Source organism: Podarcis raffonei, chromosome 1, assembly GCF_027172205.1.
Source record: "Podarcis raffonei isolate rPodRaf1 chromosome 1, rPodRaf1.pri, whole genome shotgun sequence".
NCBI lineage: Eukaryota > Metazoa > Chordata > Lepidosauria > Squamata > Lacertidae > Podarcis > Podarcis raffonei.
Genome location: NC_070602.1, coordinates 46,835,989 through 46,858,906, shown reverse-complemented (window position 1 = coordinate 46,858,906; position 22,918 = coordinate 46,835,989). Strand labels below are relative to the sequence as shown.

The window sequence follows — 22,918 nt, the reverse complement described above, 5'->3', positions numbered from 1 at the left end:
AACAAGTATGGGGTTTAATGCAGTGTGTTTGTCTTCCTTTAAAAATTTAAAACTGCTTTAAATGAACACACATGCTCATAATTTCTTCTTTAATGGTTATTACCACAGTAATCATTTGTACAGGGGCTGACATAAAAAAGGTTAACTGAATGCAGTTTTGCTCTCCATTGATTTACTGAGTATATACATTCCAACAAACCCACAAACCCACAGCAACATGCCCATATGAATAATAGCTGAAACAGCTGTACCAGGAGGGCCTGGCTTCTCAATAGTGAAACTAATTATAAAGCAACACTTAGCTGTGCTAGATCCATTAAGATGTTGTTTGCCTCTCTTCAAGCTTGCAAAGTGTATGCAATAGTGTCCATGTTTCTGTTACATTTCATTAGCATATAGATATTGAGAATATCATAACCTGATTTCCCCCCAGAAAGAAATTGACCAATATTTCACATACCAGAAAAAAGCTAAGGGTGAAATCCTATACATGTCTTTTGAAAACTAAGTACCGGTACTATTGAGTTCAATGGGGCTGACTTCCAGGCAAGTGGGCTTTGGATTGAAGACTAATTGAAATAGCGTGTACATAGATTTTTAAAACTCAGGTGTGTTTAAAGGTCCAGAGAGGTCACTGGAGCTTGTGTCTGATGGATGTCTGCAACTGTCTACAAAGATGTGTAGAAACTAAGACAGATGCTACTATTGTGTTTTTAGCTTTTGTAGCGCCTGCTGTTTTTATTGGGGGGGTTATTGCTATAATTTATTTTTTATGATTTTATATAAGCTGCCTTGGGCATCAACTGATGGAAAGGCATAGTGTATTGATTTTTTTTTTAAAGACCCATAATCTTGGCCTTCCAAAAGGCAGAGAAGAATTTACAGATCATCTTCACACACCATGTATTTTCCTTTCGTCCAGGGGTATACAGTACCATGCTTGTAGCATTATTACTGTAACAGTTAACAGTTAGCATCCTCTACTGTAAGCATTTATGTGTTGGGTCAGAGGTTTTTCACATTTGAGATTAACAACATGAGGAGTCTGCTAATAATATGAGGTCTGTGTGGTGCACAAGAAAACCAGGAGAATTAGGTTTTGAACTTACATGCAGAATTGTCTCACTTTGACTCTGGCTACTGTAAAGCCAGGAAAACATGGCTATGTTAATAGGTTTTTGCATTTTACATCTGAAGGTCACCTTTAACAACACAGAACACCAATACTCCTCACTTAGACCGTGCTTTACAAACTAACCTGGAAACAAGCCAACAGCACAGCTTTCAGAACTATCACTTGATTCAATATTCAAAGAAGGATTTTGTTGGTGTTTCAGTGAGTTCACACCAAGACACACATCAAAAGCAATATTTTTAATGAAATTATATATGCACAGAATGAAAGGTAGAATGAAACATGGGAGGCGACACAGAAGCGCCATCTGTCACATATGCTCAGCAACCTCAGTAACTGTTTCATGAAGAAATTGACATTAATTTCTGTTCAATAGCATTGTGAAAAACTAATTTCTGTTATTTTACTGAAAAGCATGTTAAGTAAACAAATACAGACAGAGCACTGTACACAGAGGATATTAACGCTCATCAACACAAGACAGACATAAATAAAGACTGAATAAGTCAGGCCTCCTCAAACCCTGTGTTCTGCTACAGATTCCGGACTCACCAAATTATTCAGTAAAATCTAAAGCAGCCAACCCTTAGGTTAGCAAAACAACAAGCAGCAATTTCTCCAGCACTGCCTAGCAATTTGCAATGTTAGATCACCTCTGTTGCTAGAGAAACTCATTCCGTTGTTGTAGCAATGATTTTGAAAGCCAGATTACAAAATTACATTCCCTTTGTCATAAATCCCTAAATTAATCACATCACAATATTCACTGCTGGCAACACAGATCATGCACTGGTGAAAAGAAAGCCGGGGAAATGTTATGAAATATTTTACTTGAAGAGGGAATGTGATAATTTTCAAGCCTCTTCTTTAAGACTGTTGTTGTTGAAGCCTCCAGCTATGCATTGTGCAGCTGCAGAACTGGAACAGTCAAATGAAATATTCTCTTTTTACTTCACAGTGATGGGAATTAAAGAGATCCGGGGGGGGGGGTCCCTTTTTTAAAGAAAAACTGCTGTGTGTGCATTTTAGAGCTGCTGAAAGGTCCCAATATGACAGCTCTGAAAACTACAGTTCTTCATTTATTCAAGTACAGCAGGGGCACAAAAAGCAAAACCCCAAAAACCAAATGCTGGCTACCAATATGGCTCAGCCCCAGACACCCTAAAGAGTCCCCAATCTTTTATCTTTCAGAATAATATGGGTTTTGCTAGAGGCAGCTCTCCCAAACAGCTCAGGTGTACCTAAACATTTGTAACTGTGTTGACCCATTCTCCAGGAAGCTATGTGTCATCAAAATGTTTTTGTCCAGGAGACCTTGCTCTGCAATTGCAAGCTTTGAACGCATAGATGAGACTTTAGAAATATCACCAACCACTTATCCTGTCAATTTTCAACTTAAATTAAGCACAGCCAACTTTGGGTTTCTCAGCAGCCTCTGGATTCTCAGCAGTCTAGTAGCCTGGATGCATAGCTTGCTGGATGAATCATACTGTGACAAATGTAGCATCGTTCCTTAGATGCCGTATTCATACCTACAACTTTGTCAAGACAATTATCTTCGCTGTCTCACACAGGAACATAAGATGGCCTATCTAGGCCATCATCCTGTTCTCACAGTAGTCAACCAGATGCCTGTGGGAAGCCTGCAACACAGACCAGAGCGCGACAGCACTCTACCCCCCTGCGATTCCCAGCATACTGCCTCCAAAAGTGGAAGCAAAACACAGCCATAGTGGTTGGTAGCCACTTCTCATCCCTGAATTCGTCTAATCTTCTTTTAAAACTATCCAAGTTGGTGGCCACCACTGCCTCAGGTGGAAGCAAGTTCCATAGTTTAACTATGCACTGCTTGAAAAAAAAATACTTTCTTTTATATGTCCTGGATCTTTCAACATTCAGCTTCATTGTTATTAGAGAGAACTTTTCTTTACTCTGTTTCTCTGGGCCAACCATAATTTTAAAAACAAGAGCCCTCCTTGCTCATCAGCAAGTGGTTCTCAGGCACATTGCCTCTGAACTCTTGAGGTTCCGTATAATCATCACCACACTACTTCTCCATTAATATATCACATCCCCTTTCAAGTCGTGTGAGTGGCCACTGCCTTAGTACCTTGTGGCAGCAATTTACTCCATGAAGTAGCACTTTCCTTTATCTGTCCTGAATCTTCCAACATTCAGCTTCATCGGATGTTATGGAGGAGGAAGAAAAACATTTCTGTCTCCACTTTCTTCATGCCTCATCTCAACTTTTCTCTAAACTAGTAAGTTTAGAGCAACCTTTCTTCACAGGGGAGTTGCTTTACTCACTTGATCATTTTGGTTGCCCTTTTCTGAACCTTTTCACAGCATAGATCTCTACAGACCTGCCCTATCCCTTCATCTTTCATCTCAAGCAACACTGATCCCAGAAAGTCCCCCTACTATCAGTCTCAGTACAGTATGCAAGAGTCACCTGGGAAATGAGTACAGAAGCACACTCACAAACAAACCAATATTGCTATGTATGACTAGACAAGTCCCTCAAAACACATACAAATGTTTTGCAAACGTGTGGGTACGCTCACATTTCATACACCCCTAAACCAGAGTTTATTTTAAACAGCCATCCCCAAATTTGGCCCTCCAGCTGTTTTGGGACTACAATTCCCATCACCCCTCACCACTGGTCCTGTTAGCTAGGGATGATGGGAGTTGTAGTCCCAATACAACTGGAGGGCCGAGTTTGCGGATGCCTGATTTTAAACAATTATTTTAAAACGACATGCAAACCAGGCCTGTGGCCATCAGGTCTTTTGGACTTGCTCTGAATAGCCAGCTTCATTTATTATCATTCTCTCAACTTCCAACTGTAGTCTTTTGTGTTCTTACACAAATGTAGCCAAACGATGGCACCACCAATACATAGAAGGGCAGTACTCCAAGGTCTGTATGAGTACAACTGAGGGGGAGATACCCCCCCCAAAAAACCCAGTCCAATGAGAATTCAATGGTCATAGAACATTGGCTGGTTGAAAGCAAAAAATTCTGATAACCAACTAGAAGAATAGTTGAACAGGGGCGTGTCCAACTGACTGGAACAGTGAACAGGAACGTGCCAGGCTGCAGTACTTTTTGCACATCCCACTTATATATGCCATCAGCAAGCTAACATACATAGAATGGTTGGTGGCGCTAATGATTTTTTGCTGTTTTGTGCCACATCTCAAACCTTGCTACTTGCAGAAGACATTTCTCCCAATAAAATAAAGATGTAATCAGTAGGCTGGAAAACCATCTAGGTTAAATAAAAAAAGATGTAGACTGACATCAGCCTTATTTGGTTCGCCTAATCTAGTTTATGAGTGTTATGAGCAATTCTGAGAGTGGCAAGCATGAAATACCACTTGCCAGGCCTTTGGCTCTTCCATTTGGTTGGAAACAAGCTGGTTTTGCCCTTGATTCCAAGAGAGGATGACTCTGGTCATAAGATGCCTATCCTAAAGCAATTTTTATACTTCCTTCCATCTTGAATGGAGAGGTAAAAACAAAAGCTGCACATTTAATCACAAAGGACTCCCTGTTGAGCAAATAACCTGCTCCTCTGAGCCACACAAGAGAGTTTCTGGATAGGGAGGGGGAACGTGTGTCCCTCCAAAAGTTCACAGAATCATATAATCGTAGAGTTGGAAAGGACCCAAGGGTCATCTAGTCCAATACCCCCAAAATGCAGGAATCTCCGCTAAAGCCTCCATGACAGATGGCCATCCAACCTCTGCTCAAAAACCTCCAATGAAGGAGAGTCCATTCCACTGTCCAACAGATCTTATCATCATTAAGTTATTCCTGATGTTTAGTCAGGAGTGTCCTTTCTTTTAACTTGAAGTCAGAGCAAGAGAAAACAAACTTGTTCCCTCTTTCATGTGACATGTGATTGCAACTTCTGTCATCCCTAACTGATGAACTGATGAGAATTGTACTCCAACAACATCCAGGGGCCACAGTGCCCCTACCCCTGTTCAGTAAAAAAAAGCTCCCTTAGGCAAATTAATGTGATGAAGTACAGAAAAGATATTTTGCAAAAAACACAAAGAACACAAAGAACCCTCTAAAAAGAAGGCAGCCCATATGTTCCTCAGTGCAAGCATGAGCAAAAATGGCTCCTTCAACCAGACTGTTGTCATTTTGCATTACACACAGTGCTTGGCCAGGTCAGATAACAAGGGAATTAACACAGCTGCTTGAAGAACAAGTCTGTTTTGGTGGGTCAAGAACAGCTTTCCTGTTAAAAACAGGGCTGTCCCTTTCTTCCTTTAAAACAAGACACGTTGCATTTTAAGAAGTGAAGAATTCTCTCCCATCTTCATTTCAGCTCCATATGCAACCAGCCTGTCATTGCTTTTTTTAAAAAGAATCTGTAGATACCTAAAGACTAGTATTATTTTTTCAGTAGCTTCAGTAGCAACAGGGAAGCGAAACACCACACACCCCAACACAAGGAATTAATATTCCCTTTTATCACCCAGTGTTCCATGATGTAAGAAATACAGGGCAGAAACAAAGGATAAAGATTTGGAGCCCCCCAGCTCTGCAGTTAAATGCTGCTGCTCTTTCATTAGTTGGGCAGTGACTTTTCCTGGCCACTTAAATGGACTGCAGCAGGGTTGCTGAACTACAACTCCCATCACCCCTGGCCAATGGGCATGCTTGCTGGAGCTGATGGGAGCTGTAGTTCAGCAACATCTGGAAGGCAAAAATTCCCCACACCTGGACTACAGGGTAAAATAAGCTGTGGCAAAACAGCCAAATTCTGAAAAGAGAAAAAGGACTGGGAGGGGCAAAGGTCAAAACTGAGGAACAGACTGAGGAACAGAATGGGATGACAGAAAAAGCAGCTAAGAGTTCCTCTAAATGACAGCATCACCTGCAAAGTACTCATGCTCCCTAAACATGAGGATGTGATGGAGCAGTGCTCAATTTCTGATAATGGCTGAGCAACAGACTTACTTCGAATGGGCCTCCTTTTCTGTGGTCCATTAAAATTGATGGCAAACCTCTAAGCACCACTATCTGTGGTGTACCATGTTAGAATGACAAAGGCATGTAGAGACAGTTTTCCTTAAGCAGCTGGCTCACAAGTATGGGATGCTCTCCCCTAAGGGCTTAGGGTTCACCTTTGCATGAGCATTTTCTGAGGGCAGCTTGGGATAGTATCTGGCTAGTGTTATTTCTTCGTGGTTTCCAATACACATAGACAAACCACTTGACTTTAGGCTTTCATCTTTCTTCTTCCAACATTAAACAGCAGAATGTGTACTATTACACCTCCCACTGCATATATTGCCCATGGCATCAGCCATCAGTAACGATAAAAGACAAACAAAAAACAACAGATGACAGTTGTGGCAAATACAGAGATGAAAATTTGTTTTTCTAAACACAATTAATTTAAGCAACGGGCAAAGTGTCAGCCAGTGTGATGGCTGATTTTATTTTGTCCTATAGAAGTCATGACAATCATTTCTGGAGGATAATATAAAATAGCTGTAGTCACCAGCTTGTGATTGTGATTAGGCAAAACTTGCCAGCCGGCCCTATAGATGCGCCTAAGCTCAGCAGCTTTATTTTCTTATAGAAGTGAATGGCTTCCATTTACTTCATTGGGAAAGAATAAAGCACCAGCAGTGCATGAGAACCCTCCAGAGAACAGGATGAAAGACATTCCAGTCGTGCTGCCTGCCTAACTAAAAATAAACCACATATGATTGCATAGAGACAATATCAAGATTTTTACACCTATCTTCTGTTGGTTTTAAAGGGACACTTTTCAGATGGAGTTAGTGTTCCAAATATGAAATTCTGCATGTTCAGGAAACAGTATAATAGCAGTTTTATTGTACCAGTGACAAAGAACTTTGCTGTCCCAGTACAGTATGCAAGAGTCACATGGGGAATGAATCACTGGCAGCTGCAACTATTATCAGAAAAGTGAAATCAACACCATATTTTAGAAACAGGAGCACCATCTACTGTATTTGAGAGCTAGGTACACTTCAAATAGAATTTCCGAAAAGAAAAAGCTCTCATGGCTCTTAGAAATCACTTTGGAAACAGTACAAAGTAGTAAGAGGCAAGGAGATGTGAAAATCCAAGCATGCGGAACAACCTCTTGTGAGACATACAGTACATATCTACAAGGTCACAAGAATTCATCCCAGCATCTGGACAGATGTTCCCATCCTGGTGCTGTGGGACTTCACACCCTGCAGCGCATAAGCTGTTAAACAGTGTTCCATGCCATTTTACATCACTCTCTTAGGTTCTTGCTGGCTTATGCAAGGCACTGATATGATCACACATATTGTCAAGTTCAAAGGTGAAGAAAGCCAGATTGGAGAATTCCCCAGAATAATCATTGTATTCAGCACATTTACCTGTTTTAGTTATTTTAATCCCTCATAAATCAACTTCTTCTTTGTTCTAAAAGTTTATTTGGTTATTTAATTCACAGTCCTAGCCTTCCTAATCCTGAAATATATGGAAGAGTTACCATAGATTAAAACATAAGCAATACTGGTTTTTGGTGTTTTTTTTAAAAAAGGAAAAGGCAACTGACACGTGGTAAAACTTGATTTCCCTAGAACACTACTATCCACTTGGTAAGTGGGCTCACTACTCAGAAATGGGTCACACCAGTTGCACAATGACCATTTTCTAGGAAGTTGTTTTTTTAAGGATGTGAAAAATGACAAAAAGAGCAGAGGTGGGCATATATAAAAGATCCACATTGCTCATGCTATTGTCCTACAAGCTAAGCCTAGGTGTCATAAAAAAACCAGACAGGAAAGCAGCAGAGTTTACAATCAGCACCAAATTGAAACAGCATCAAATGTAAGATGCACTTTTAAGGGACAACTGGAAGCATACACCAAAGCTCCCAATTCTTCCTTTGCAGCTGCAACTTTATCCCATGCTTCGTGTCATATAGATCAACGCCAGAGGTTCCACACCCATGTGCTCTGGTTTTTCTAAGCAAGAACACAAGAAACTGACAAGATTCCTGTCAATTTTTTTGTAGCTGATCATAGCCTTGCTAATTTTATTCTCATGATGTTTGTATAGGTTGTTCTATGCACATAAGGCTCAGGAGAGAGACCTTTGCTGGGGTCTCTGAAGGGAGGATACATTAGATTTTAATTAAATTGAAAAGTCTTCAATGTTATTAGCAGATAGCAATAGGATAACTGTAGGGAAAGCATGTAGTTCCCATGCCTGATATCAAAGTCTGCTAGACTTTCAGCAAAATCAAATTCACTATCGCTTGCCTTTCTTTGGAACCCCAGAAACTAATAATTCTACATTCTTCCTGTACTATGTCTATGCTGGGTAGAGAAATAAGTATGGAACAACCTAACAAAGCTACAATTGGGAGAATTCTACAAAGCCTTCCACAATTCATTATTCCCTTTTTAAAAAAAGTTACACACAAACACACAACAGCAGGGTTTTTTTGGGGGGGGGGATTCAAACAACTTTTACCCAGTGTGCTATGACTTCCCTATACCAAGTTTATTGTATTATTTTGTATTGTATTAGGCTGAATATGGTATTTTTACATCAATTCTTATGTTTTTGTGTGTGTGTTTGTGCCTTTAACAGTCCGGGTTTTTGTGCTACTTATCTCAATGACCTGTCACATATATTAACGCTAACAAACAAATAATCCTATTCAGTTAATGACATAGGCAGGATTAGTGACTAGATCTTGAAGAGAAAGAATCTAATAGGAACCAAGACTGGAATTCAATCATAACACTAAATTCTGTACAAAGTCACATTTGCTGTCTGTTCAGTTTCTGCAGAAGCATGTACCATTGGAACAATGAAAACTGACCAGAATTCTGAAGCTAATGGCACAAAAACCATCATGCAAACAAACCAAAACAAACCCCTTAAGCAAAATCTACTTGTCAGCAAAACAACTGAATCTTAAAAGCCAGCAAACTAAATGTTGTGCAGCCCATCAGCTATGCATCATGGCTTTTCAGGTACTCAGCAACTTTTCTAACGTTGGCCCACAACTTATGCACATTTAACTTGTGCACATTCAGCTTTACGCGCATGGCAAAAAATAATAATTTTAAAGGCTGAAATATACTCAGAGTCGTGAAGTGATTTCATGCTCTTTATTCAGCTCATAGTGGTGAGGAGGAATGAATGAAAGTCCCCTCAAAGTATCTGCTTTATATACATTATTTACACAATGGACTGCACATGATTGGCTAATTCCGGAATTCTACTGTAAGCCAATCAGGTTGTGGATTCACTTCTATCTGGAGCATGATTGGGTAGTTCCTGCCAACCAATCATACTGCTGCATTGTTCTAGGACCAATCAGACTGCTGCATTCTGAATCCTATTGTTCTAGGACCAATCAGACTGCTGCAGTTTGGATCCTATTCAACTCAGTACATAACACCCCTCCCCTCTAAGTTCCAGTCCTGCCCGGGAGGTCGCATTCATAGTCCTCGAGGTACGCTGGCGGCCTACGTGTGCGTTGCGGCCTGGGGTGTTCCCTGGTCCGGGGTTCAGGTTCTGGCTCGTGTTCCAAGGATGCTGGCTGTGATGGGGCTATTTGGTCTGGCGCAACCGGCTCGCTCAGTCGTGGTTCTGGTTCCGGTGTCCTTTCGGCCTCGCAGGTCCTCTCTGTATTTACTGATTCTGCCTCTCCTGCTGGCCCCTCGTGCTCTATGGGCCTCACTGCCCCTCTGTTCCCTTGGGACTCCTCTGACCTTTCCTCCTCCTGGTTTTCTCCCGGGAATCGTCGCCGTATCTGGTCGCAGTGGCGGCGCCAGCATTGCCCCCCATCTGTTAGCACCTCGTACGACACGGGGCCAGTGACCCTGGTGACTGTGGCGGGTACCCATGTTGGGCCTGCCCCAAAATTCTTTGCGTACACTGGGTCCTGGGCCTCGAAGGTCCGGGGGTTCCTGCCTTCCCCCACCACTACCTCATCCTGAGCTCTATCGGGGTGAATGCGGTCCAATCTGATTGCAAGGCGCCGACCCATTAGTAGTTCGGCGGGGCTCCGGCCAGTTGTTGAGCTGGGGGTGCTGTGCTGTGCTAGAAGGAATGTGGCAAGGCGGTACTCCCAATCCCCTTGCGTCATGCGGCGAAGGGTGTCCTTGGTGGTCCGCACCATGCGTTCTGCTTGGCCATTGGTGGCAGGATGGAATGGCGCCGAACGGATGTGGCGGATGGCGTTCTGCGCTGTGAAGGTTTGGAATTCTCCTGACGTAAATGCAGTCCCGTTGTCTGAGACGAGAGTGTCAGGGAGCCCGTGGGTTGCAAACAGCCTGCGTAGTACCCGGATGGCTGCGGACGTAGAAGTGGACGGTACCAGTGCGACTTCCAGCCATTTGGTGTAGGAGTCCACCACTATGAAGAATGTTTTCCCCTGAAAGGGGCCAGCGAAGTCCACATGCAGGCGTGACCATGGTGCTCGGGCGGACTCCCAGGACTGGACTGGGGCCCTTGGGGGATCTGGGCGGGATTCTTGGCAGGCCTGGCAGTGTTTGACCCAGGCCTCTATCTCTCCGTCGATCCCCGGCCACCACACATAACTCCTGGCAAGGGCCTTCATTCTTACTACCCCTGGGTGTGTCTCGTGTAGGGCTGTGAGGACCCTTTTGCGGAGGGGCTGGGGAACAACGACCCTGCTTCCCCATAACAGGCACCCCTTGTGGGCCGACAGTTCATGTTTGCGGGTTGTGTAGCCGGCGAATTCTGGCCCGGGGCTGCTGCTGGGCCATCCCCTCCACACCCAGTCCAGGACCCGGGAGATGACCCTATCTTTCTTGGAATGGTGTGCAACTTCTTGTGCCTGAATGGGGCGGTCGGGAAGCAGCTCCAGGCTCATAACCTCTTGTGCAGGTGCTGGGTCGGGGCCTGTTTCCGGTAGTGGTAGCCTGCTGAGGGCGTCCGCATGGCCCATCGCCTTCCCCGGACGGTGAATCAGTGCATACTGGTAGCTGGCAAGGAAAATTGACCACCTGAGGACGCGAGGAGACAGCACTTGGGGGGTCTGCTTTTCAGGGGCAAATAAGCCAAGCAACGGCTTGTGGTCAGTCACCACGGTGAAGGGCCGCCCGTACAAGAAATCATGGAATTTTTTTACTCCCTTCACGATTGCCAGACCCTCCTTGTCGATTTGCGAGTAGTTCCGCTCGGTTGCGTTGAGTGTCTGGGAAAAGTATGCCACCGGTACCTCTCTTCCATCCGGGAGTTGGTGTCCCAGGACAGCGCCAATTCCATAGGGCGAGGCATCGCATGCTAGCACCACCGGCAGCCTCTCGTCGAAGTGTGCCAAGACCGAGTTTGAGACAAGCAAGTCCTTGACTGCCTGGAATGCGGCCTCCTGGCGCTGGCCCCACACCCAAGGGGCCCGCTTGTCCAGGAGTCTGTGTAGGGGCTCTGCTACCGCCGCCTTATGGGGAAGGAAGGAATGGTAAAAGTTCAATAGTCCCAAGAAGGCCTGAAGTTCAGTCTTGTTCTTGGGCGCTGGGGCATCACAAATGGCCCGTACCTTGTCCCCAGTCGGGTGGACCCCTTCTGCGTCCACCATAAATCCCAGAAAGTCCACCTGAGGCACTCCTAGTAGACATTTTTCCCGCTTCACCTTGAGACCCGCCGTCTGGAAACGGTGCAGAACGGTGCGGAGGCGGTCCTCAAACTCCTCTGGTGTGGGCCCGGCAATCAACACATCATCGAAGAAGGGGGTGACGCCAGGAATCCCTTTAAGTAGAGAGTCCATTAGATTCTGGAATATGCCTGGTGCCACGCTGACACCGAATTGCAGCCGCTTTACCCTGAATGCTCCTCTGTGCGTCACAATCGTCTGTGCCTCTGCTGTGGCCTCATCTACTGGCAGCTGTTGATATGCTTGGGCCAAGTCCAGCTTGCCAAAAATTTTCGACCCAGCCAGGGTGGCAAGAACATGGCTGACCACTGGCACTGGGTATGCATGGGCCGTGAGGGCCTTGTTTATGGTACATTTGTAGTCTGCGCAGATGCGGACTGAACCATTAGGCTTGACGGGCGTGACGATTGGGGTTTCCCAGGGGGCATTAGGCACCGGCTCCAGCACTCCTTGCTCCACGAGCCGGTCCAATTCCTCGTCTATACGGGGTTTCAGGGCGAACGGGACCCGGCGGGCCTTGAGCCTGACCGGTCGTACTGCGGGGTCAAGCTGTAGAGCAATGGGGGGGCCCGTATACTGTCCCAATTTCCCATCGAAAACCCCCGGAAATTCCTTGCATATGGCGTCCACGTCCACTTGTAAACTAGTGTGGTTCACCCCGGTGACGGCTAGCCCCAGTGGTCCAAACCATGCCAATCCCAGTAAGCTAATGTAGGGGCCCTTGACCACAAGCAAGTCCAGTTGCCGCGTCCGCCCTCGGTATTGCACCCTGAAGGTCCCCACCCCCATTGTGGGGACCTTACGTTTTTGGAAGTCCCGGAGGGTGAATGGGGCCGGCCTGAGTTTGGGACCCCCAGTAGGACACAGTTTCCTTAAGGTCCTTGCCGAGATTATGGATAGAGTTGAACCCGTGTCAAGCTCCATGCGGCATGGGGCCCCCTCTATCTGTACGTCAACATAAATTTTCTCTACGTTGGGGTGGGGCAACTGGTATACCTGGAAGTCCGTGAGCTCTGTCGAGTTGCCTTGGTGCGTTGGGCCCCGGGACCTGGGGCTCTTGGATTGGTCATCTGATGCCTGGCGTCGGGTGGGCCGAGCCCGACACACCCGGGCGATGTGTCCCAATTTTCTGCACTGCCTGCACTCTGCGTTGCGGAAACGGCAGGTCCTCCTCTCGTGACTTTCTCCACAGCTTGCGCAGTTCCCTCCTTCTCGTCGAGGCAGCTGTGGTATGTGGGCTGCTTGAGTGCGCTGCTGTACTCGGTGCACCTCCTCCCTGTCGGATCCTGAGTCGTCGTTGAGGTCTTCGTGGTGGACCCTCGGTTGGGACAGCTGGCTCGGCCGTGCCTCTTGCGTCGACCTCTCGGCAGCTTCCGTTGCCAGGGCCTCCTCCAGAGCGACCTGGAACGTTAGGTCCTTCTTAGCGTAGAGGCGTCGTTGCAGCTTCTCATCCTTCAGGCCACCGACGAGGCGGTCACGAAGCATGTTCTCCAGCTCTGAGAAGTTGCAGAACCGGGCGGCTTGGCGGAGAGAGGTCACAAACCCAGTTATGGTTTCCCCAGGGGCTTGCCGCTTTGCGTAGAAGGCATTTCGACGAGCCACCACTGAGGGCTGCGGCGAAAAGTGCCCCTTCAGCTGTTCCATTATTGTTTTGTATGGAACAGTAGCGACGTCTTCAGGCGCAAGGAGAGCCCGGGCGATTTCAAACGTCTCCTCTCCGCAGACGCTGAAGAATATCGCCCTCTTCTTGGCGTCTTCTTCGTCGGTGACCCCTTTGGCTTCTAGGAGGAAGGTGAAACGGGAGGCGTACGCTTCCCAGTCTCCAGATGCTGGGTTGAATGGCGAGAAGCTGTTGTCGGTTACCATTCTGAGTTCCTTGTGTCCCGGAGCTGAAGCCTGGATACACGGTGCGAGGCAGCGGTGCGGCAGGTGGCGGTGCTGCGTGTGGCAGTCAGCTCAGCGGAATCCCACCTTCGTCGCCAGTGAAATATACTCAGAGTCGTGAAGTGATTTCATGCTCTTTATTCAGCTCATAGTGGTGAGGAGGAATGAATGAAAGTCCCCTCAAAGTATCTGCTTTATATACATTATTTACACAATGGACTGCACATGATTGGCTAATTCCGGAATTCTACTGTAAGCCAATCAGGTTGTGGATTCACTTCTATCTGGAGCATGATTGGGTAGTTCCTGCCAACCAATCATACTGCTGCATTGTTCTAGGACCAATCAGACTGCTGCATTCTGAATCCTATTGTTCTAGGACCAATCAGACTGCTGCAGTTTGGATCCTATTCAACTCAGTACATAACAAAGGCGGAAAGGGGGCAGGGTCCTGGGGAAAATGACTTTGGCAATCCCATCCACCATTGAACCCAATGGATTTTGACTACAGGCAATTTTGGCTTTAGGTACGATCTCTGGAACGTGCCCACTGTGTAAATGCAGGCTTACTGCATTCTAAATGCAGATGTCATCCATCCAAACTCCTGAATTTTTGTTGTGCTTTTCCCCTTGTTCTCACCCCTTTGTTTTGTAAACGCTTGCTATTTTCTGACAATTTGGTTGGTCCTCATAAAGGTGCTGCCTTTGCTTTTTAAACAAGGCCTCACAATACACGGCTGTTAGGATATCCTACTGAGCTTGGTGACCTGGAAGTGCAGTAGGCCTGTTTTCAACTATTAAATTACTGAAACGAAGCACTACAAAGATTTTTCCCGAGCCCCGTTCACATCCTGAACAGAATGTAAGACGCAACAGCGTGTCTGCGCAGCTCGCGTGACATCATTTTGACCGTCTGCGCATGCACAAGCGGCGAAACCCGGAAGTACCGCACTCCGTTACTTCAGGGTCACCGCGGAGCACAACCCGAAAGCGCTCAACCTGAAGCGTATTTATCCCGAGGTATGACTGTACAGTGGTACCTCAGGTTACATATGCTTCAGGTTACATACGCTTCAGATTACAAACTCCGCTAACCCAGAAATAGTACCTCAGGTTAAGAACTTTACTTCAGGATGAGAAAAGAAACCGTGCTCCGGCGGCGCGGTGGCAGCAGGAGGCCCCATTAGCTAAAGTGGTGCTTCTGGTTAAGAACAGTTTCAGGTTAAGAACGGACCTCCGGAATGAATTAAGTACTTAACCCGAGGTACCACTGTACAGGAAAATGAGTGTTGCTACACAGTTAACAGCAAATGGAATAGTAGCTAGAATTCTTAGAATGTCTGAAAGTCAGCTTATTTATGAATTGAAGTGACATGATTGGCACTTAGAAAGTATGTTTGCTACCATTATAATAGAAAAAAATGTTTTTGCTTTGCTAATGCCAAATTTTAAATTTAACTGTCCTCCCTTCGGTAATACTTGTTGCAGCCAACTGGAAATTGCAGGGGAAAGTTGTGCTCAGGTCCTGCATGCAGGCTTCCCCATAGGCATCTGGTTGGCCGCTGTGAGAACAGAGTGCCAGATTAGATGGGCTTTTGGCCTGATTCTGTGGGGCTCTTCTTACATTTAGTCTCCCTGCAATGGCACGAGTTCCAACTGAATGAAGTCCCTTTCAACCTAGCAATGATACCCCAAAGGCATGTGGAAGTTCCTTTCTTCCCCGTGTCGTATCAAAAGAATCTGGAAAGGTCCATCATCTAAGCCGGTACGGCATTTTGAATCTAACGGCATTCGGAGTCCAACGGCAGCCAAGCAGATGCTCCTGGGAAGCTTCCAAGCAGGGCACAAAGACAACAGCCAAGGCATCTGCCAAAGCGCCAGCCACAAAGACAAGAAGGGGGGAGAAGTTGAAAGAGTGCCACACATCAGCAGCCTTCCAGGGCACTAAGATGGTCACCAGCTGCCTCAAATCCGGCTTGGTCTCTCCAATCTCAGGCAAATTGGAGCAGGGCACCAAAGCAGTGGTGCTCTTTTATGCAGTAGTTAGGAAGTCAGAGCTATGAGCTGTAGAATCGCAGAATCATAGAATCAGAAGGGACCATGAGAGTCATCTAGTCCAACCCCAGCGATGCGGGAATCATTTCGCCCAAACCTTGAGATTAAGTCGAGTCTCCTGCTCTACCAACTGAGCTATCCCACATATGCCTGCTCCATGTATTTTGCTCACACCTGCTTTCCAGTACAGTGGTACCTCGGGTTACATACGCTACAGGTTACAGACTCTGCTAACCTAGAAACAGTACCTCAGGTTAAGAACTTTACTTCAGGATGAGAACAGAAACTGTGTTCCGGCGGCGCGGCGGCAGCAGGAGGCCCCATTAGCTAAAGTGGTGCTTCTGGTTAAGAACAGTTTCAGGTTAAGAACGGACCTCCGGAACGAATTAAGTACTTAACCTGGGGTACCACTGTACTGGCCGGGACGCGGGTGGCGCTGTGGGTTAAACCACAGAGCCTAGAACTTGCCAATCAGAAGGTTGGAGGTTTTAATCCCCGCGATGGGGTGAGCTCCCGTTGCTCGGTCCCTGCTCCTGCCAACCTAGCAGTTCAAAAGCATGTCAAAGTGCAAGTAGATAAATAGGTACCGCTCCAGTGGGAAGGTAAATGGTGTTTCCATGCGCTGCTCTGGTTCGCCAGAAGCGGCTTAGTCATGCTGGCCACATGACCCGGAAGCTGTACGCTGGCTCCCTCGGCCAGTAAAGCAAGATGAGAGTCGCAACCCCAGAGTTATCTGCGACTGGACCTAATGGTCAGGGGTCCCTTTACCTTTACCACTGTACTGGGTTACAGCTAACTAATAAAATTATTGGGGGGGCGGTTTTCCTTGTTTCTTTACCCGACAAGCACAGCCACCCTCTAAAAAAAGGGTCAGTTCTCGAATACTGTACTTTAAAAGCCACGCTGTAATGCGTCTCATGCAATGCGGCAAGAAGAATATAAAGAACGACACCCCCCCTCTATTTCAGTATATAATCTCCTCATCTGCCCCTGGGGGGGGTTGTCACGTGACCCTATTTAAGCAGGGGGGGGAGCGCAGAGTGAGCCGTTGCTGAAAAGCTCGCGCCGCCCGACGCAAGGCCTCGTCGCGCCTTCGACGGCCTTCCCAATAAGGTCGCCCCCTAGCGGACGGCCCGGGGCGCTGCAGTCTCCGCCATTGGCAAACGAAGCCCCGCCCTCCGCCAGCGCTTCGCGGCCCCTCTGCCGAGCTAGTTCTAGGCGAGCGTCCCGCCCGCCGCCCCCTCCCCCCGGCCGCTGCTCACCATCATGGGGACTCCATACTTTAGAGTCTTGTTCTTCCGCAGCGCTCGCATTCCGAGCATGGCTGGAGCGGCCCAGTATCTCGCCTTCTTGGGCCCAGAGAGGGGGGAGGCCGTTTCTGCAGCGCTTCCGGCGTCCTACCGAAACGCTCGTCCCTCGGATCCCGAAGCCGGGAGCAGCCGAGTTCCGCCGTGCGAAAAGGGAAACAGGGGTTGTGGCGGGGGGGGGGGGCAGAATAAAAATGAAAATTTCCACTTGCAGGGAATGGGAACCCGGTTAGCGGTCCAGATGCCTGAAGCCGACGGGAGGAGTACTTGGCAGGCAGAAATTCAACGGGTCCAGTTTCCCCGAATTTGGAGGCAGACAAATAAAGGACATAATTAGTAATTAGTGCTGCTTGTGTCCTCGATTTCACCGAATCTATTTAATTCCGCGGCTAATTGGTTCCATCCTGAAAGCACATTTCAGCACACCACAAACTATAAACTAAAGCATATGCTGACGCCATGCCGACGGGTTATTTCGGATCTTTACCCTAAGCATAAGAAATAGGAACAAGTCCCATGTAATCATTAGAAATTGGGGCTTCCAGATCAGATGGGTCTTGTTTCCAGGCAGATTATCCCAGTGTTTCTTTTTCTAGATTTTGTTATATCTGTGTCTATATGAAGCTGGCTATACAGTATTCTGTCTCAAAAACTCATCATATATGTTTGGCAGCAGTGACACTAGCTTTAAAGAATGAAAAAATGACATACTAAATTAGAGGCTGCGAAAGGAAAATAGATCTCAGAAAGTCGTTTTTTAAAGCTGTTATGCCCAAACCTAGACACAGCCCCCCCCCCCCCCGCCTCTCCCGGTAATGCGACCACCTCAAAATTGGCAAAGCAGATTTGATCACTCTGCTTGCGTTTATCCACTAGATGGCATATTCTTTATACCAAATGTTAAAGCAATACCTTTTCTCCTTGCTATGCTGCAGAGAATTAACAGCTATTTTAAAAATGGAATGAAATCCTGTCTTCCATTCAGGCTTCTGGGTTATACAGAGCTCTGCACCAAAACAGAATCAGGAGAGCGTTAAATTATCCTGCTGCTGTTGTTGGCATCCATCTGTCTCCAGACGATGGACTGCGCCTCTGGGGGTGAAGTCAAACCACTGCGTCAGCTGCACCAAAGTGATCTCCTTGGGGCGCAAGCCTGGGCAGTGTGTATGGAGGTCCTGGGCTGCCCAGATGATAACACACACACCCCTTGGCCTCACTGATGTGGTCTAAAGGAAAGCAGAGCAATATGTTTGGCACCAGCTTGGCTGCAGGAATTGCCCCAAGGAGGTGTATAAGGCACCATCCAACAGTCTTAGGGATTCCACTCCAGATTTATGTAGGGTTTACTCCTTAGCCTTCTGTTGTCCAGAAGATATCCCGCAAGGCAGCACAGATTTGGATCAGAGCTTTCCTTCTCCTAGATGCGCTACCTTCCCAGGTTGACGAACCCCATCTGCCCCTAACTTTCCTCTACAGCATGTGCAGAAACCACCTTCTTGACTGTTGGACCCGCTATTAGTCTCGTGTGCTCAATCTGCCAGACCTTGTCTTCGCATGCAGGGGAGGTTCCTAACTCATGGAGGGTTTGAGACCCATCAGCTATCCTCACCTGGTTTAGCCGGCTTTGTCCATCTTTCGTCCCCACCCTGCACTCAGCTCTCACTTGTAGCTCTTTAGAAGCTGCCAGCATGTGACAGCCGCACCAGCCACATCCCACGAATGAATATTATAGATTTGTACTGTTTCAAAATAAACCAGTGGTTAAAAAATAATAATAATACTCCAAACACTGTAGGGTTGGTTTGTTTTGTACAGCAAATATAGAAGTGTAGAGGATGAAGAGTAGCAACACTGCAACATCATATACAACTGCGATTACTACTCACTAACGTACAAAATTGTTGATGCCTTATATACATAAGGGGTCTATCACAGTGATCTGTATAGAAAAAGAACTGTGTTGAAACAACAGCAAGCCACAAACTCCACCTTTTCTTAAGGTGCTGTACAGACCAGAGAGAGGACAGGAATATCCAGTACCTGGTTTGTTTCCCCAGTTCACTGAACTCTAATTCACTGAAGCTGTCTGCCTGAGATGTACAGACCTTGGCTTAACTGTGGCTTCTGTTTTCTAATTGGATGGAAGTTGATTTGAAGGAAAGCGCATCAAACAGGAGTAATTCTCAAGAAGCTATAGGATGCCTATGGATTGTGGCTAACGTAATGTGTACTCAGCTTCAAACACCAATGATGGGAACACACTGGAGCTTGAGTGCATAGTAACATGTACACGACTTTAGGCTGCAATCCTATGCAGACTAACCTGGGGGTATGTTCCACTGAACTCAGTGTGGCTTATTCCTGAATGGACATGCATAGGGTTGTGCTGTTAAAGAACTTCTGTGCTTCCCTTCAATTAAAAAAAAAATCACGTTTGCATAATTAAAACAATAAAATTAAACAGAACCAAAAAGAACCTCAATAAAGACCACACCATATAAAACAGCAAATAAAAGGCATTAAATGTCTTAAAACCAGAACTGTTAGGGAAAATTGAAAGGGCCTAGGATCTAACCTTCTGGAAAATTTCATTAAGATCAGTCATGTAGTTTTAAAAATAACTGTTATGTTTTATCTCCCATTGAATTTCTAAGACAGCCATAAGCAGTCAAGCACTAGTGCTTTGAGGGGACACATTAGTCCAAAGAGCGTGTGTAGAAATAGCTTTTATAGCCAGGATAGAGATAAGCAGCTCAGAATCAACCCTGTTGTTTTGTTAACTCCTCAGAAAACACTCAGCTGCATTGCAGCAAGAACAACAGGACTGCAGTCTGGTATCAATACCAAAGGCCTTCTTCAAACACATTATTGTACAGCACGCATTGGATTAGGCTGCTCATCATCTTTTCTCTGGATGATCTTCATGTGCCTTGAACCAGAGGGGCAAGTACAACACATAATTTCTGCAGTTTATCTAAAGCTTTTTAAAAAGACAAATCCACCCATGAAACAGCAAAACAGCTATGGTTGCTTCCACACAGTGTTTCATTTGGAAAAGCCATCACCCAGTCACTTTTTATGGAGAATCCAATCAAACAATGATTACACAAATATGTCTCTACATATTCAAAAAGATAGGGTGGGAATTACCCAAACTCTTCTCCAAGAATAGTATGGTCCGGCTGAGGACCCTTTGAGGTGAGACCAGGTGAAAATGTGACAGCTGTTCGTTTCACCCAGACCTTTCTGCAGCATCTGCATACTGCTGCTTCTTTAAGGTGTCTAGGGGTACTTCCTTTTTGAATTTATTTTCGCCTAAAGGTGAAGAGAGGATACTAAGTAACCAGAGCACAGATGTCAAGAAATGGTAAGTTGCTTGAGTGACTGAATCTAATATACCATAAAGGCTTCTTTCCAAGGGAAAGTGACTGTCTTACTGAAAGGAGGCATGTCGGAAGTTTTCCATTTCGAAATTTCTTCCAATTTGTTCAGTTGGCTTCTGGATCATTCCACTGAATTGTCACAGAGCATGTACGCAATCTCTTCTGTCAGACATGGGGGGCTATTACCATCGTTCAGAATTGAAACTGATGCAAACCAGCCCATAAAAATTATTTTATGAGAAATGTTTTAGTGTGCATTGTTATCTATATTTTTACCAGTGCAAGGGCAGCAGACACCCAGAGGAAGTTAGCTCCATACACTCAACGTTGTCCAATTCCCCAGCTAAAACTGGCCAGTGTTTTCACCCAGCGTCCACCACAATACGGGCCTGATACACACTGCAGTGCAGGATAGTGGTTAGAATTGCATTCAGTATACCTCAATACCAGTTACTGAGGAACACAAGTGCGAGAATGATACCTTGCTTATGCGCTTCCCACAGGCATCCGTTAACAGCAAAACCAGACGCCTTCATCTGCCCCAGCTGCAACAAAACACGTCTCTCCTGTAGTGGTCTCTACAGTCCCAGCAGGCACTGTGGCTCTCCAATGGTTTGACTTTACCCCTGATGGCACACTCTTTCATTGTCTTTCAAGGCAGATGGATGCCAACATGCTATGTCATGCTGAGCACACACACGAGAGAGAGAGAGAGAGAGAGAGAGAGAGAGAGAGAGAGAGATGCAGCATACAGATATAGGGCTATTGATGTCTGATGATGTACTCTTGGGGTATGATCAACAGAGCTGCCTGCAGTTTTGGTTTTTCCTTTGTCGGCATGGCTATGGGTGTTGTCACAATGAGCTCCTGCATTTCAAAATTCACCTCTAGTTTATTGCTTCTACTGTAGGTCAGAGGGCATAGGATGGCAGCCTGACATTCTTAGATCAGGTATGCTGATACCAGGTGATTCATCTCTGTTTTAATGCAAGGCGTCTCTGTTAGATTCAGCAGCAACTCCCTCTTCATCTTTTTTGAAAGCCTTGGTAGCTGCCTCTTAAGTGCCTCTCATCATGTTTACCAAAAGCTCCCTGATTTTTGCATGCACAAGTTAACTAAATGAGGCCCACTTGAAAAACGCACTTTGAGCACTGACAAGCATTTAGCATTCTCCGCTGGCAGAACGTATACTTTTGAGGGTCAGTGAGGGCACAGGAGTAGGTACATTACGTCCATTTTCTAAATGAACCAAGGCTGGCAATATATAAGGCAGGGAGCTAAAGAATGAAATGTTTCGTCCAGACACTATCACATCACCCCGGAAACTGATCTTCGTCATGCTAATGGGTGATTGGAATGATTGAAATACAAATACAACAGCAGAAGAGAAAAAATAAATAGCACCACAGGGCACAAAAGGGTAGAAATAAAATTGAGGTGATTGTGTGTGTAACTAAACCAAATAAATCTATGTATACATGCAGCAATAATGGGAATTTAATGTTGCATCGGGTCAAGTAAAGAGATAATAATCACTAGGCTTTTGTTTAGCAAATTGCAAAAAAATATGTCCCCCTCTTTCTAATGGCTTTTGGTGGCAGGACAGCTGACATTATTGGACCCCCCAATTTCCAGTCAATAACTGCAAATCAAAAGACCTTGAAACAATGCAAGCACTATGGGCCCCCACGGACCGGTGGGTTTTTTTGCAGTTGTATCCTACAACATAGAATCCTAGAATCCTAGAACTGTAGAGCTAGAAAAGACATATACAGTGGTACCTCGGGGTTACATAGGCTTCAGGTTACAGACTCCGCTAACCCAGAAATAGTACCTCGGGTTAAGAACTTTGCTTCAGGATGAGAACAGAAATCATGCTCCACTGGCGTGGCAGCAGCAGGAGGCCCCATTAGCTAAAGTGGTGCTTCAGGTTAAGAACATTTTCAGGTTAAGAACGGACCTCCAGAACAAATTAAGTACTTAACCTGAGGTACCACTGTATAGGACTGAGCTCTTAAAGAATGACAACACCCATAAAAATACAGAAAACAAGCAAACAAAAAGTAGATGGAGTTCAGACTTGACAAGAGAAATGGTATCTACCAGGAGCAGAATGTAAAGAATTGTCTTTTTAAACAAAAAGCCTTGCAATCAAATGCAGAACAGAAACTCAGCCAATGAATGCCTGCCATAATACTAGGAACAATTTGCTGCTACATCTCACCCCAGATTCCTCTTTCCAAGTGGATATTTTGCAGCAAGCTTTCCTCAGCCCCACCCAGGCAGGACTAAAGCCATGCGTAGCAAGCCATTTCACATAATGCAGGTCACACGGCTGTTTGTTGGCAGAGAGTGAGACCTGGGAATGTCAGAGGATGTTGCATTCAACGACTGCTAACTCTCCAGGGCAATAAAGGGGCAACTCAGCCCCATAATCCCCACCTCCCAACCTGAGGAGCAGCTCTAGGAATTTCAAAAT

At 45.9% G+C, this 22,918-nt stretch overlaps 2 protein-coding genes across 2 annotated transcripts in view; both read right to left on the bottom strand.

Annotated features, from left to right (window-relative positions):
• Positions 1-5,117, bottom strand: part of LOC128412025 (cytochrome c oxidase assembly protein COX16 homolog, mitochondrial) — a 38,282-nt gene extending 33,165 nt beyond the window's left edge. Inside the window, 3 exon segments of the mRNA XM_053384808.1 lie at positions 4,933-4,968; positions 4,970-5,068; positions 5,070-5,117. Of these exon segments, the coding sequence (XP_053240783.1) occupies positions 4,933-4,968; positions 4,970-5,068; positions 5,070-5,102 (168 nt within the window). The 5' untranslated portion in view covers positions 5,103-5,117.
• A 4,833-nt stretch (positions 5,118-9,950) lies between these two features.
• Positions 9,951-12,539, bottom strand: LOC128412018 (uncharacterized protein K02A2.6-like; the record flags this gene model as incomplete). Its single annotated transcript, XM_053384763.1, has 2 exons — positions 9,951-10,076; positions 10,698-12,539. Coding segments are annotated over 2 exons (1,968 nt in total), but the record flags the coding sequence as incomplete, so codon positions are not given.
• Positions 12,540-22,918: the final 10,379 nt, after the last annotated feature.